We start from the raw sequence: 11,740 nt of genomic DNA, 5'->3' as shown, positions 1-11,740 counted from the left end.
ATTAGCTGTCTACAGAAGACTGTAATGGACACTCTAGGGAGAGGGACTGAGAAGAGGCCCGTGCAGGGAAGATGGGCTCCAGTTTGGGTTCAATCGCACTGCTCTGCCCCAGAGCTGGCATTTAATGAGCACTTGCTATGTGCTGGGCACTTATCTAAGGCTTTACTCCACAACGAACATGTGAAGAGGAACCATTATTATCCCCATTTTATAGATAAAGAAACTGGGCTCAGGAAGGTCCTGTAATTTGCCCAAAGTCCTGACTCACAGGGAACCCAGGACCACCCTCCTGCCGAGCCCATGCACATACTCTCTTCTTCTTTGGTGAGACAGAGGCCTAACACCAAGAGAAGGGCCCAGGGATTCTGGAACCTTGGGAAAAGAACCATATGAGGCCCAAGCTTGGGTTAAGGCAGAAGGGAGGGACAGAAGCATTCTTCTCACATTGTTCAACTCACAGAGTTTGTAAAGGATGAGCTGGGCTGGACAGCCTAGTCTGAGGGCAAGGCCTGGACAGATGCCAGAGTGAAGGTGAAAAGGGGCCTTGATGGGATCATCTGTGAAGACTGCAGAAGAAGAGTTCAAGGCTCTGCTTCTCTGAGAATCCACTGGATAGACAGATTCCTCTGCATCAAATCTGACCCAAATCTACTGCCTACCACCCCACCTCACCACGCCAACATACTACACCCCTTCTTTTCAGTTGAACTGACAGCCTTGACGTCCTTACTCTCAGCCCAAACCTTGGCTCATATCTGTCCCTCCTGGAACACCTTCTCCACTCCCCCATGCAGCCCAGTGTGGTCACCTCCTCTGTAGGCCCCTGGGCGAAACAGCCTTTGCCTCACTTTGAGCCCTGCCATGAGCCACTAAACTCTACTCAGCTCATTTCAGGCCCCATCCCACCCAGGGCTTGCTGAGGCTGAGGGAAGATTGGAGGCCAGGCTTCTAATCTCTCCACGCCCAAATCTTCAGCCAAATGTCCAGCAATCCCCCATAAACACCCCACCCAGAGATGATGTCCAGCTTAGGAGCCTTCTATCCAGCAAATGAGATGAACCATGTACATCAATAACTGGTTGCTCAGAGAGAAGCTGATCTGAGACTGGAGAGGTACAGAAAAGCTTGTACAAGCTCAGAGGAAACAGACCAGGGAGACAGAGAAAGAGAGCAAGGAAAAGACTGGGGGTGGGGGCGCAGATGAGGGGGATAAGCAGGAAGAGTCCTCAGACACTCAAGGACAGAGAAATGGATGCCAAGGGGAAAGAGAAACTGAGAATGAATGGAGGGAAGTAACTTTGAATTGGAGCCTAGAAGTGGGGAGGTGAGGGGATCCTAGGGCTCTGGAGGACCTCCAACAGACCTGCTGGGCTCCCCATTTCAAAGGCCTGCTCTTTGGTGCACTGTGGCTACTTGAGGCTGCTGTGAGAATAAGGATTGGTTGTAAAGGCCTGACTCCAACTGAGGAGGCCAAAATGGATGCTGCGTGAGGAGCTAGCCCTTGACCACCAGATCATCATGATGTCATCCTGGCCATGTGTCATGGTTCTGTAAAAAACTGCCATTGCACCTTCCCTCTGGTAAACGTCTGCTCAGACATGCCAGCGCTGCGCTGTCCACTAACAGCCCTGGGCTCTACCGCTCCCCGCTGGGCCTCCCCACTCTCAGCAGGCTCAGGAAGCACCGAGGGGCACAGACAGAGTACACACTCCCACCTCTGCCAGAGCCTTTTGCTGTGCTCACCATTGGCCCAGCCCCCCAGCACAAGGCCAGCCTCCCTCAGGCAGCTCTGTGAGGACTTCCGGGCAGTGGACCTCAGCAAGAGCAGGCCAGATTCCACCCCCCACTCCAGTTGTCCCTTCTCCCCAAACATCCCCTCCCCCAAAGGGCCCAGCCCAGACAACCTCTAATCCTCTGTCATCTGACCCAGCTCCACCCTAAATTAGCTCTGCCCAGGCACCCTACTGAGGACCAAAAATGGACAGTGTCATTTATAGAGGGTCCAAGAAGCCAAACACAATGAGAAGATGATCTCATGGTGCCCACGGCCTGAGCTCCAGGCATACACTCTGTACTCCAGGCACTCTGGAGGCAGCTGGGAACTGGGAAGTGAGCAGCAATGGTACCATGCTGGCGGGCAGACCCTGGAGACCCTTCCCATATATTCTCCTGTCCTCCCCACACCAGGCCCAGAGGCCAGAGTACATTACAACCATAGCTCCACGCCAGCCAGACCCACAAGCACCCCGCTACCCACTGCCCTGGGCTCAGCCCAGGATCAGGCACAGGACATATATCCAGGCAGGATTTGCTGAAGAAGGGAAAGCAAAGGAGCACACATCATGAATCAGCCCACCAACAGGCCAAAGTAAGGGCTCCCAAGCCAAACCCCCAAATGCCCTTGTTCATTCATAAACAGTCACTCAGGCACCTGTGGGGACCTGGTGAATGCCCCATCCCTCAGGGAGCACCCAGAGCAGTGGTAGAGGCAAGCAGGTGGATGGGTTTCCCAAGCCAGGACCCATAGAGAGACACACTGAGCTGGGGGACAGGAGGGCTGGTTCCATAGGCACCAGAGAGCAAGCTTTCTTTGACCACACTGTCGCCCTCTGATTCCTGACAGACTGAGCCACGGCTTGGCCCTGCTCAAGAAATGCCTTCCTATGGCAACTAGATAACTGGAATCGCTTGGTTACTCACTGATTTGACAGGGGCAGGTGGGGGGGGGGCAGGCGTGCCTGTGAGACCACTGTATGCGGTCCTGATACCACCAGAAAGTGCTGGGAGGGAGCCAGGTCACAGCACCCAGGCTGTGACTCTGAGCTGCAGGAGGGGAAAGGGGAGAGGTCCCTGTGGGTTGAGGCATCAGACTTCCTGGGAAGGGGTACTCAGCTAGGCCAACAAGGGAGGGGACAAAAGGAAAGCTGCCTTCTGAGATAGCCAGGAAACCTGTTGTGCTGCTCTGGCTTCTGATGGGGGATGGTCTCCTAACCAGTGCCTCACCAGCAGCACTAAGCTGCTCCAGTTCCATGAAGCCAAGGCTTGGATAGGGACAGCCCTTGTGCAAGGCCAGCATCCACAGCTGACCAGCTGTCAGCCAACTGCCTGAGGCCACAGAACAGGAGCTGAAGAGTGGACGGGGTGGGGGGGGGCAGCTCAGTGGGGTCAACGATGACATACATATTGCCACTTACATGGAAGAGACATAGCCCAGGCCTACTGCCCCTATAATTACTGAAAGATGCTGTTGCAGTGACAAGGCAACCAGGGAAAAAGGGACACTGCAAGAGCAAAGGGGAGTCAGGGAGTAGGACCTCCTTGGAGTGGGGGCAGGGACCTGTCTCAGCTAACCCTCTGCTTCCCATTCATCTTCTGGCCCCTTAGGAACAGGAAGCAGGCTTAGACCCGGAGCTGCTGGCTCCAGGCACCTAAATGGATTACCCCCGTCACTGGAGGGGAGTAATGTGGGGGAGAAGGCAGCAGATCTGCCCCCCACCAACCTGGTAAACAGAAGCCTTCCCAGCACCCCGCTGCCTATCTATGGGGCTGTAATCCGTCCTCCCACTGTGGGGGTTGGAGAGGACAGCTGGGGCAGGCCAGATCTGCAGCTTGGCTGAGGGCCCAGCCACCCACCTCCTCAGCCCGGGACCACCAGGATGAGCATCAGGACTCTAACTGAAGGAGGCGTGGGGAAGCTCTAGCCGATGCACCCTCTCCATCACGTGACTGCATCCTTAGGGAGCCCCCAGGTCCCAGCTGCAAAAGTCATTGTTTATAAACAGCCACAATCCTAGCAAGGGAAGGCCTGCGGTCCCTGGGGTCCCACTCTGCCGCGCGTTCCGCGGGCGGGGGTAAGGGGAAGGCAGAGGACGGAGTTGGGGGGCACAACTTGCGAGGGGAGGACTGGGGGCCACCCCGGCAGCCTAGATTCTGCAATCTCAGATTTCAGAGTCCGAGTGGGTAGGGGAAGTGGCGTCAGCAGCTGGCGTGATCCAATGCAATAAACCAGAGGTGGCTTAGGATAGAACGCCGAGCCGGTGCGAACCCCCACCCCAGTCTTGCGTCTCCTGAACAGCCAGGGCACCGCGGGAAGCCGGGCTCCATCCCCCGCCGGCGGCTAGCTGCTTTGGGAGCTCCGGCTCACGTTTCCCGCGGCGCCCTCCACGCCCCTGCAGCCTGCATCCCCTCCCCAAAGCCGGGGCCACCACCCCTCCCCCGCCGCCGGAAACGCGAAGCCCCCGAGGGGTGCGAAGCTCTGCTCCCTGGAGCTTCCAGGCCGCTAGCACCCTTCGGGAAAGGAAACTCAATCCTCTCGCGGCCGGCGGGGAAATGGAGGCTGGCGAGAGGAGGGCACGGCTGCCGCCAGCAGCGCCCAGAGACCTGCAGCAAACGTGCGGGCGCCCGGGCCGAGGGGCAGCCTCGGGATTCCCCAAGCAAGGCGGCCCCAGGAACAAGGGGCAGGCCGCTCTCCGCGCGCCGCCGGCCTGCAGGGCCCGCGGGGACCTGGACGGCCGGAGGCGCCAATTCGTCCCAATCCTCCTGGCCTTCGGCCTCTAGGACACAGTTAGCCTGGACCTCAAGCGCCCGAGGAGAGCGTGGGCCGCTCCTCTGCAGAGGTGCGGCGAAGATACGAAGTAGCCCCGCGGGGGGAGGGGGAGGACAGCTGCGCGCTCTTCTGCCCCGCCGCGGTGCGGGTTGGGGCGGGGGGGTGGGGGGCAGATGACGCGGATCGGAGAGGGCGCTCAGAGCTCCGAGCGCGCAGCCCAAGGACCTCCGAAGGCCCTCGGCAGCGGTCGTCCAGAGATGACAGCACCAGACTCCGGTGCGGGATTGGGGCAGCTGTCCGGGTCCACCGGGCTGCCGGGTCTCCGGTTCGCTCACCTTCTCCTGCGCGCGGGTAAGCTTCTTCTGCACGTTGCTGGCAATCTTTCCCGCCGTCACCCCCTTGCTGCCCATCTCTGCCATTGTGCCCTGGGCCGCGCCCGGTGGCTGGCACCGAGCTTCCAGCCCCGGCTGCGGGCCCCGGTCCGGCTCCACGCCGCGCACTAGATAGCCGAGTCGACTGACGGAGGCGGAGCGTGCGCCGGGCGAGCGAGCGAGCGACGCGGGGACCGAGGGAGGGACGGACAGAGGGAGGGGGGAGGGGAAAGGCCGAGCCTGCGGCTGCGGTCAGCACCCCCACCCGCCCCGCCGGACAAGACACTGCCTTTTAAAGGGCCCCTCCGGCGCGGGAACAGCGAGGCGCTTAGGGAGGGAGCAGCGAGCACGTGCGCGGGGGGTTTCGGCGAGCGGGACTCCGGAGACGTTCTAGTGACACCGCCTCGGGGCGGAGACTAATACGCTAGTTCTGGATCCCGCGCCGCCACGAGCCCGGTTCTCCTTCTGAGTAGTCACCTCCCGCAGCCCAGGAAAGGAGGACAGATGGAGGAGAAGAGTGCTTTAAAAAAGCAGAGAGAACGTGCGGTCATTGGTGCACCTCCCTGGAATCCAGGAACCCCCTCTCTTTCCCGGGGCTACTTTGGCCGGGCACTAGACTCTTGGCCTCCTCGGGTCCTGCAGACTCACCGGTCTCCACCTGGGTTATCTGAGCGCCTCTGGGACAGGTTCACATCTCTGTCCCTGGAGCCTAGTCCCTTAGTCCCATGCTAACCAGGCACTCAGCCTTCAAGTTTGCTTATAATCATTACGATTTTAACAACAACTTGACATTACTGAGGGCTCACTATGTGCTTGCAGTCTGCTAGGTGCCTCCTCGACAGGCCTTATTCAGTCTCCATGACGGCCTTATGAGGTAGGTGCTATTATTAAAATGCATTTTAATAGAATAATAGAATTATTATTCCCATTTTATGAACGAGGCACAGAGAGGCTTGGAACCAGGTATCTGACTCTATATCCCAGGCTCTCAACCACTATATCCTGCGTGTCCCCTCTTGCTTGCTGGAAAAAAAATGGTTAACGATCATTATTTAAAGAGAAGATAAGGTTACTGCTAACCAGCTTTGCCAACAGACCAATGACACTTATTCAACATGAATAAATATATATCGAGTCTACTAATCCCACCCACACCCCTCCCCAACTAAAATGGAAGGATGCCGCAGCTCTTTGCTGCCTTAGGTTTCTCAAGGATTGTGGGCTGAATTGAATGGAGAGAAGAGTGAGTCCTTGAGGCCTTCCTGAGAAGGAGGAGGACTAGACCTGTCAGTGTATCTACAGGAGCCAAGGCAGGGGTCCCTGGGAGCAGGAAGGGCTCTTGCAGACCATAACCCAAGCCCCCTATAGGATTGGAGATACAGGTCTAGGAAGAAGAGTTTCAGCCTGGATTCCTTCTTCTCTCCACCTGCTAGACTCCCCTGCAGTCTCTCTAACTATTCCTGGTTCTTCCCAACTGCTCAGCACCTATATTTGAAGATCTTAAACAGCCCTCCCTCCTGGCCTATTATTATTCCTATTTTGCAGAAAGATAGACTGAGGCTTTGCAGCTGCTAAAGGTCACAACAGAGAAGCAGAGATCTAGACCTAGGCCCTCCTGTTCTAAAACCCTCAGGTGATACATTGAACTGCTTCCCAGAAAAAAAGCTGGAAAGAAAAGCATTTTGTCAAAATTATTATAAACTCATGCCCAATTCATGAGTTACAAAAACAAAACCTAAATAGCACAGCCTGAGTTTTAAAGAAGCTTTCTCCTAAAAGCTCAACATGCTTTCACCTCACAGTCTCTCTCCTCCTCATTTTGTTTGTCATTTTTCTAACCATTCTCTAAGAGCAATTACTTCCAGCACTCCTTTGAGGAAAAGAGGAAATGAGCAGAAGTCAAATCCTATTACAGTCAGCCCCCGAGAACAGTGGGAGTCTGCTGCGCTGGACTTTGGTATTTTGAAATATCACTTGACAAAAAATTGGAAGCAACTAAAATGGTTATCAGGATAGAGTCAGCTAGAAGGCACAGGGACCATTAGGGGATCATTTTAAACAACCATTACAAAGATTGTGTAGCAACATGAAAATACAGTTTACAGTATAATTATGAGTGAAAAGAAGATAGGACATTCTGCATGCACTATCCTTGCGACCACATAAAAATAAATATAAATGTTCATGACCAAAGATTCAAAAGAACCAGGCATAAAAGAGATAGATGTGTCAAGGTCAAAGCATTGTGGCTGATTTTTTTCCTCTTAATTTCCTAAATATTCTGTATTATTCTATATTGCCTTCATAACTAAAACACATACACAGCTCTGTTTTTACAGAAGGTAATTCTTTATTTGATCTCTAGATTAGAAAGACTTCTAAGCACAAAAGCATTGAAATAAAAAATGCTACTTTGGCGGTATATAAAAATTAAAACTTTTTCAACTTCAAAAAATACCATCAATACATAAAATAAAAGTTTGGAAGGAAATGCCAAGGGATAGGAATGTAGGAGATTTTTACTTTCTTTACAATTTTCTATTGTGTCTGGGTTTGTTTGTTTGTTTGTTTGTTTGTTTGTTTGTGGTAGCCCATTGTTTTTACTTTGGGGGGGGAAGCCATTTCCATTTTGAAAAGAAATTTAACATAAAAAATTAAAGCATGAGAAACTAGGGAAATATTTTTGAAATATATTTCAAAAGAAATTAGAACTCTTATAATTCATAAGAAAAACATTAAGATCCCACTATACAAATGAGTGGATGATACAATGTACAATTCACAAAATTGAAGATTTAAATTCCCAATAAATAGGTTTTAAAAGTTCAATCTTTCCAGAAATAAAAACGTTCATTAAATCAATGAGATACCATTTCTAAATCCACTTTCATCAACTCAGCAAATCATTTCTTCAAATACTTTACTTAAAAGCAGAGAGATAGACACTCACTACTGCTTCCGAGAGTGTAACCTTTAAAGAATTTCTGGAAAGCAATCTTGTAATATGTATTAAGAATCATCAAAATATCCATATTCTTCAACACTAGAATCTCAAGTCAAAAAATAATTCAAAATTTTTTTAATCACACAGATGTTCATCACGTTCATTATAATTTGTACAGAACTGAAAACATACAAATGTGAGCTATACTACTATTGTTATTCGTGTTCACTCACTCCCTCAGTCTGCAAGCATTTCTGAGCACCTACTAAGTACCAGCCCTGGGCTCATGCTGCAGAAACAGCAGTGGGTGAAATAAAGTCTTTTCTTGGGGTACTTCCCTATGTGGGGAGGGGATGGGGAGTCTGGGAGGGATTGAGGCTCTTTGAAAGGGTGATCTGAAGACCTGAAGTCAACATTGACAGGAGAACAGGGAGGGATCCTGGTGCCTAGCAGTGTTCTCAACTGTCAAGACAGAAAGAAATGACCAGACAAGGAAATGTCCAGCAAATTATCAGCCTATCTTTCCTTCTTCCCCTTCAACATCCCAGCCTCCCAGCACTGCACCCCTCTGGCTCTCCACAGTGGAGACCACCGGGCCTCCTGTCCATCCCCACCCCCTCCAGACACCTGCAAAAGGCCTATTACTACCTGTAATTAACTAAACTACAGTATAGCTATACATAAGATGTTTACCAAAACGATAATGCTCATGCAGTTTTTCATGATTGGGAAGTGTGTTGTCAACAATAAAGCGAGATATTAAATTGCATAACAGTGTAGTGCCAACTGCTGTCGAGATGTGGTTGTTATCTCTGGGTGAAACAGTTCAGGGCAAGAGGTTTTTTTTTCTTCTTTTTATTTTCCAAATTTTGCACATGTACTATTTTTGTAATCAGAAATAAATGCCATTAAAAATACAAATATTTGCATTAAAATGAGGAAACTGTCCCCTGAGACTCTACTCGGGCTACCACAATGTGGCAGAGTAGAAAGAGAAAGCACAGAGTGTGTGCTGTGCCTGTCCACCTCTGTGTCTGAACTGTGAAGTCTGGGAAAGTGATTTTTCAAACCATGAAAAACTCAGACAAGCGAATGGGCAGTATTTGTTTCCCTCGGAGAGAAAAGAGCACCACCCCATGTTTTCCTTCTATCCTTCAAGAATTGAGTAAGAGGCTCTGAGCTGGCACTATGACTACTATCATCATCATAATCATCATTCTGTCTTACAGAGCAAGATCTTTTTGTTTATACTTTTTTGACCATCAGAATAATTCTTTGTTTGACAGCAGTAGGACTTTTTGCCATTCTTTTATAGGTGGAGACTTGGAGAACACAGGTCTACCCAGAAGACACACAGCTGACATCACTTAGCATCTAGCCATCTTCAAAACCAGAACAGACCAGCTTCACACCTCTATCCTGGGCCCGCGGGCCTCATCTCTTAGAGAAGGGAGATCCAGGAGAATCTACAGGCAGAACCAGAGAGGATTGGTCTTTCTAGAAATGTTATTTTAGGACAGCATATGTGTGACATGGTGTCCAACAAGGGCCCTCTGACAAATTTTCCTCACTCCCTCGTACATGTAAAATGCCACCACCATGATATTGTGAGACAGACCTGGAGTCAGAAGTCATCTTCTCCATTTACCACTTTTCCATTCTTGGCTACATTATTTAAATTGTTCAAGCCTCATCTGTAATATGGTGGAGGGTAAGGGAAGGTAAATTACACTCTTTAAATTATTGTGGAAATAACAATATCTATAAAAGCTCCTGGAATATTAGAAGTGATTCTATAAATGGTGGCTATATAGTAGATGGCAAATGCTATAAATTTGGCCTGCCCAGCTAATTGTCCTACTTTCTTTAGGAATTCCTTCCTTGTTTGGGGTTGCTTGAGATAGTCTTATCCCTTGCACCATGTGTACATAGCGCAGGTAAGACATTCACTGCAGCCATAACAATTGGCTCAAAGATGAGCACATGACCCAAACAGAGCCAATAAGAGCCTTCCCTGGGCTTGAAGGGATGTGTGCTTGTAGGACACAGAAGTTCCTCTTTCCCCCAGAGTTGCTAATATGGGAGGACGTAGATCTAGAATCACCAGCGGCCAGTGTGCCCACCATGTGAAAGATTCTGCCTCAAAGATGAAGTCAACAAAAGTTGAGAGTTGGAGAGATGGGGACAGAGGGAGAAACAGAGACAGAAAGAGAAAGACACAACAGTATTGTTTGAGAACTTGTTCCAATCGGGACATCTGAGCACCTAGATTGAGGAGTAGGAGTTGAGAGTAAAGGTGGGAAGGGAGGCTAAGGTCATGCAGTTCACAGTCTGTGTTCAAATTGGTGCTGACCACTGCACCTGTCCGTTCTTCCAGGCCTGTCCAGCTGTTCTCTACAGGATCCTTGCAGAGATGGGAGGGTGACGCTCCAGAAGACCTTCTGAAAGGAGATATGTCCCTAAGCTTTGCCTCCTGGCTTCCAAACCTGCTGATCCAGATGTTCAGCTCCCATCTTGATCCAGTTTAACCATGCCTTGCAGAAGTGGCCTAGGGAGTAGGCCAGTCACAGGGCCACCAAGTACCTCCAGGATGTTTCCAAGGCTTCCAGGAAACAAGGTTTCCAGCAAAAACCAGTTGTTTTCTTTTGCTACCAGCAAACAAAACCTCTCCAAGAGCAAAAATAATAATAATAATTAAGATGATTGACTTCTCTGGTGAACTGTGTATGGTCTCCGGTGTTGCCGAAAGGTAGTAGACTGAGAAGATGACAACAACATAGGCTTCAGACCAGAAGACCTTAGCTCTGTTGTTATGAGTTGTGTGATCTTGGGCCAGTCACTGCCTGCTCCTTTTACATGTAGCAATAATACCACCAGGCAAGGCTGTTGTTAAAGACTAGAGGTAGCTCTGACCGTCCTTGACCCAGGATCTAGTTGCCCGGGTAGATGGTAGTTACTCTTATTAGATATCCTGTCCTGAAGGTCAGGAATAGTGTCTCTTAGTTAATCTGGTTTTTGGCCTCTTTGCTGGTGAGACACAGTAGGCTGACCTTTGCCAGCTTCACCGGTGGGTAAATAGAGATGCAAAAAAGCAAACTGTCCAGTACTCCTTCAGAAAATCACTGTTGAGTTCCTTGGGAAGTGAGATTCCAGCATCTAGAAGTATTCACTGGAAATTTCCTATAATTAGCTTTATCTATGAAAAATAAATGGTTTACTAAATAAAGTGCAGTGACAAGATTGCATATGTATGTGCTTGCCTTTCTTACACACCTAGAAACACCCCCCCCCATAAAGTTATTCTGTAATAGTGGGGCAAAGGCACTCTGGGATCCAATTCCTAACTCTGACAATTAGTGAGGGTGCACCTACTGTGTTCCTCCTGGCCTGGTGATGAACAGAGTTGGGGGAAGAGGTTATGCTCTTTGGGGGGCAAAGAATAATTTCTTGCTCAGACCCCAACTTGAGAAATGACAACCCCCTACATAGAATCGTTGTTGCCTTTGAGTGGACATGATGCTCTTTTTGAGAACCACAGCCTCCAACTAAGGCTCCTGGCTGGCAGAGATTGGGTCTGGTAAACTCTGACATGAGGCCAGGCACAGATCAGGCACTCAGCAAATGTATGCTGAATGTTGCCACTGCAACTGGCTCTGGGTGTAGTCCACCGAAGATCAGGGAAGGCATTCAGAACCCCAGAGTGGAGAACCTACCCAGATCTGGTGTCTCATAAGTGAGCTAGCTGCATTCAAAGTCACTTTGTCTTTTCACATGTATCCCTCCCTTGTCACCTCCTCTCTCTCTTACAGGTGCTGCATTAAGCACAGGAATGGTGTTATGGTTTTATAAGTCATTGGCCATGCTAAATACACTTATTTC

At 50.2% G+C, this 11,740-nt stretch overlaps 1 protein-coding gene and 1 long non-coding RNA gene across 9 annotated transcripts in view; one reads left to right on the top strand and one right to left on the bottom strand.

Moving 5' to 3' along the window:
* BIN1 (bridging integrator 1) overlaps nt 1-5,270 on the bottom strand; it is a 55,890-nt gene extending 50,620 nt beyond the window's left edge. For 2 of the 8 annotated variants that reach the window (XM_025045069.1, XM_025045068.1), the window contains exon 1: nt 4,882-5,262. In XM_025045069.1, coding sequence (XP_024900837.1) covers nt 4,882-4,965 — 84 coding nt within the window. In that variant the 5' untranslated portion in view covers nt 4,966-5,262. Of the gene's footprint in view, nt 1-4,881 lie in introns of all 8 variants that reach the window. The other 6 variants (XM_025045070.1, XM_015587463.2, XM_015587462.2 and 3 more) reach the window with 5 other exon arrangements.
* On the top strand, nt 4,701-11,101 carry LOC107195496. Its single transcript, XR_001516669.2, has 2 exons — nt 4,701-4,897; nt 10,239-11,101. It is a non-coding gene; the product is annotated as an uncharacterized LOC107195496 (long non-coding RNA).
* The last annotated feature ends 639 nt before the right edge of the window (nt 11,102-11,740 follow it).

The sequence above is a fragment of the Pteropus alecto genome, unplaced genomic scaffold (assembly GCF_000325575.1).
Source record: "Pteropus alecto unplaced genomic scaffold, ASM32557v1 scaffold153, whole genome shotgun sequence".
NCBI lineage: Eukaryota > Metazoa > Chordata > Mammalia > Chiroptera > Pteropodidae > Pteropus > Pteropus alecto.
This window is presented reverse-complemented; position numbering and strand designations above follow the sequence as displayed.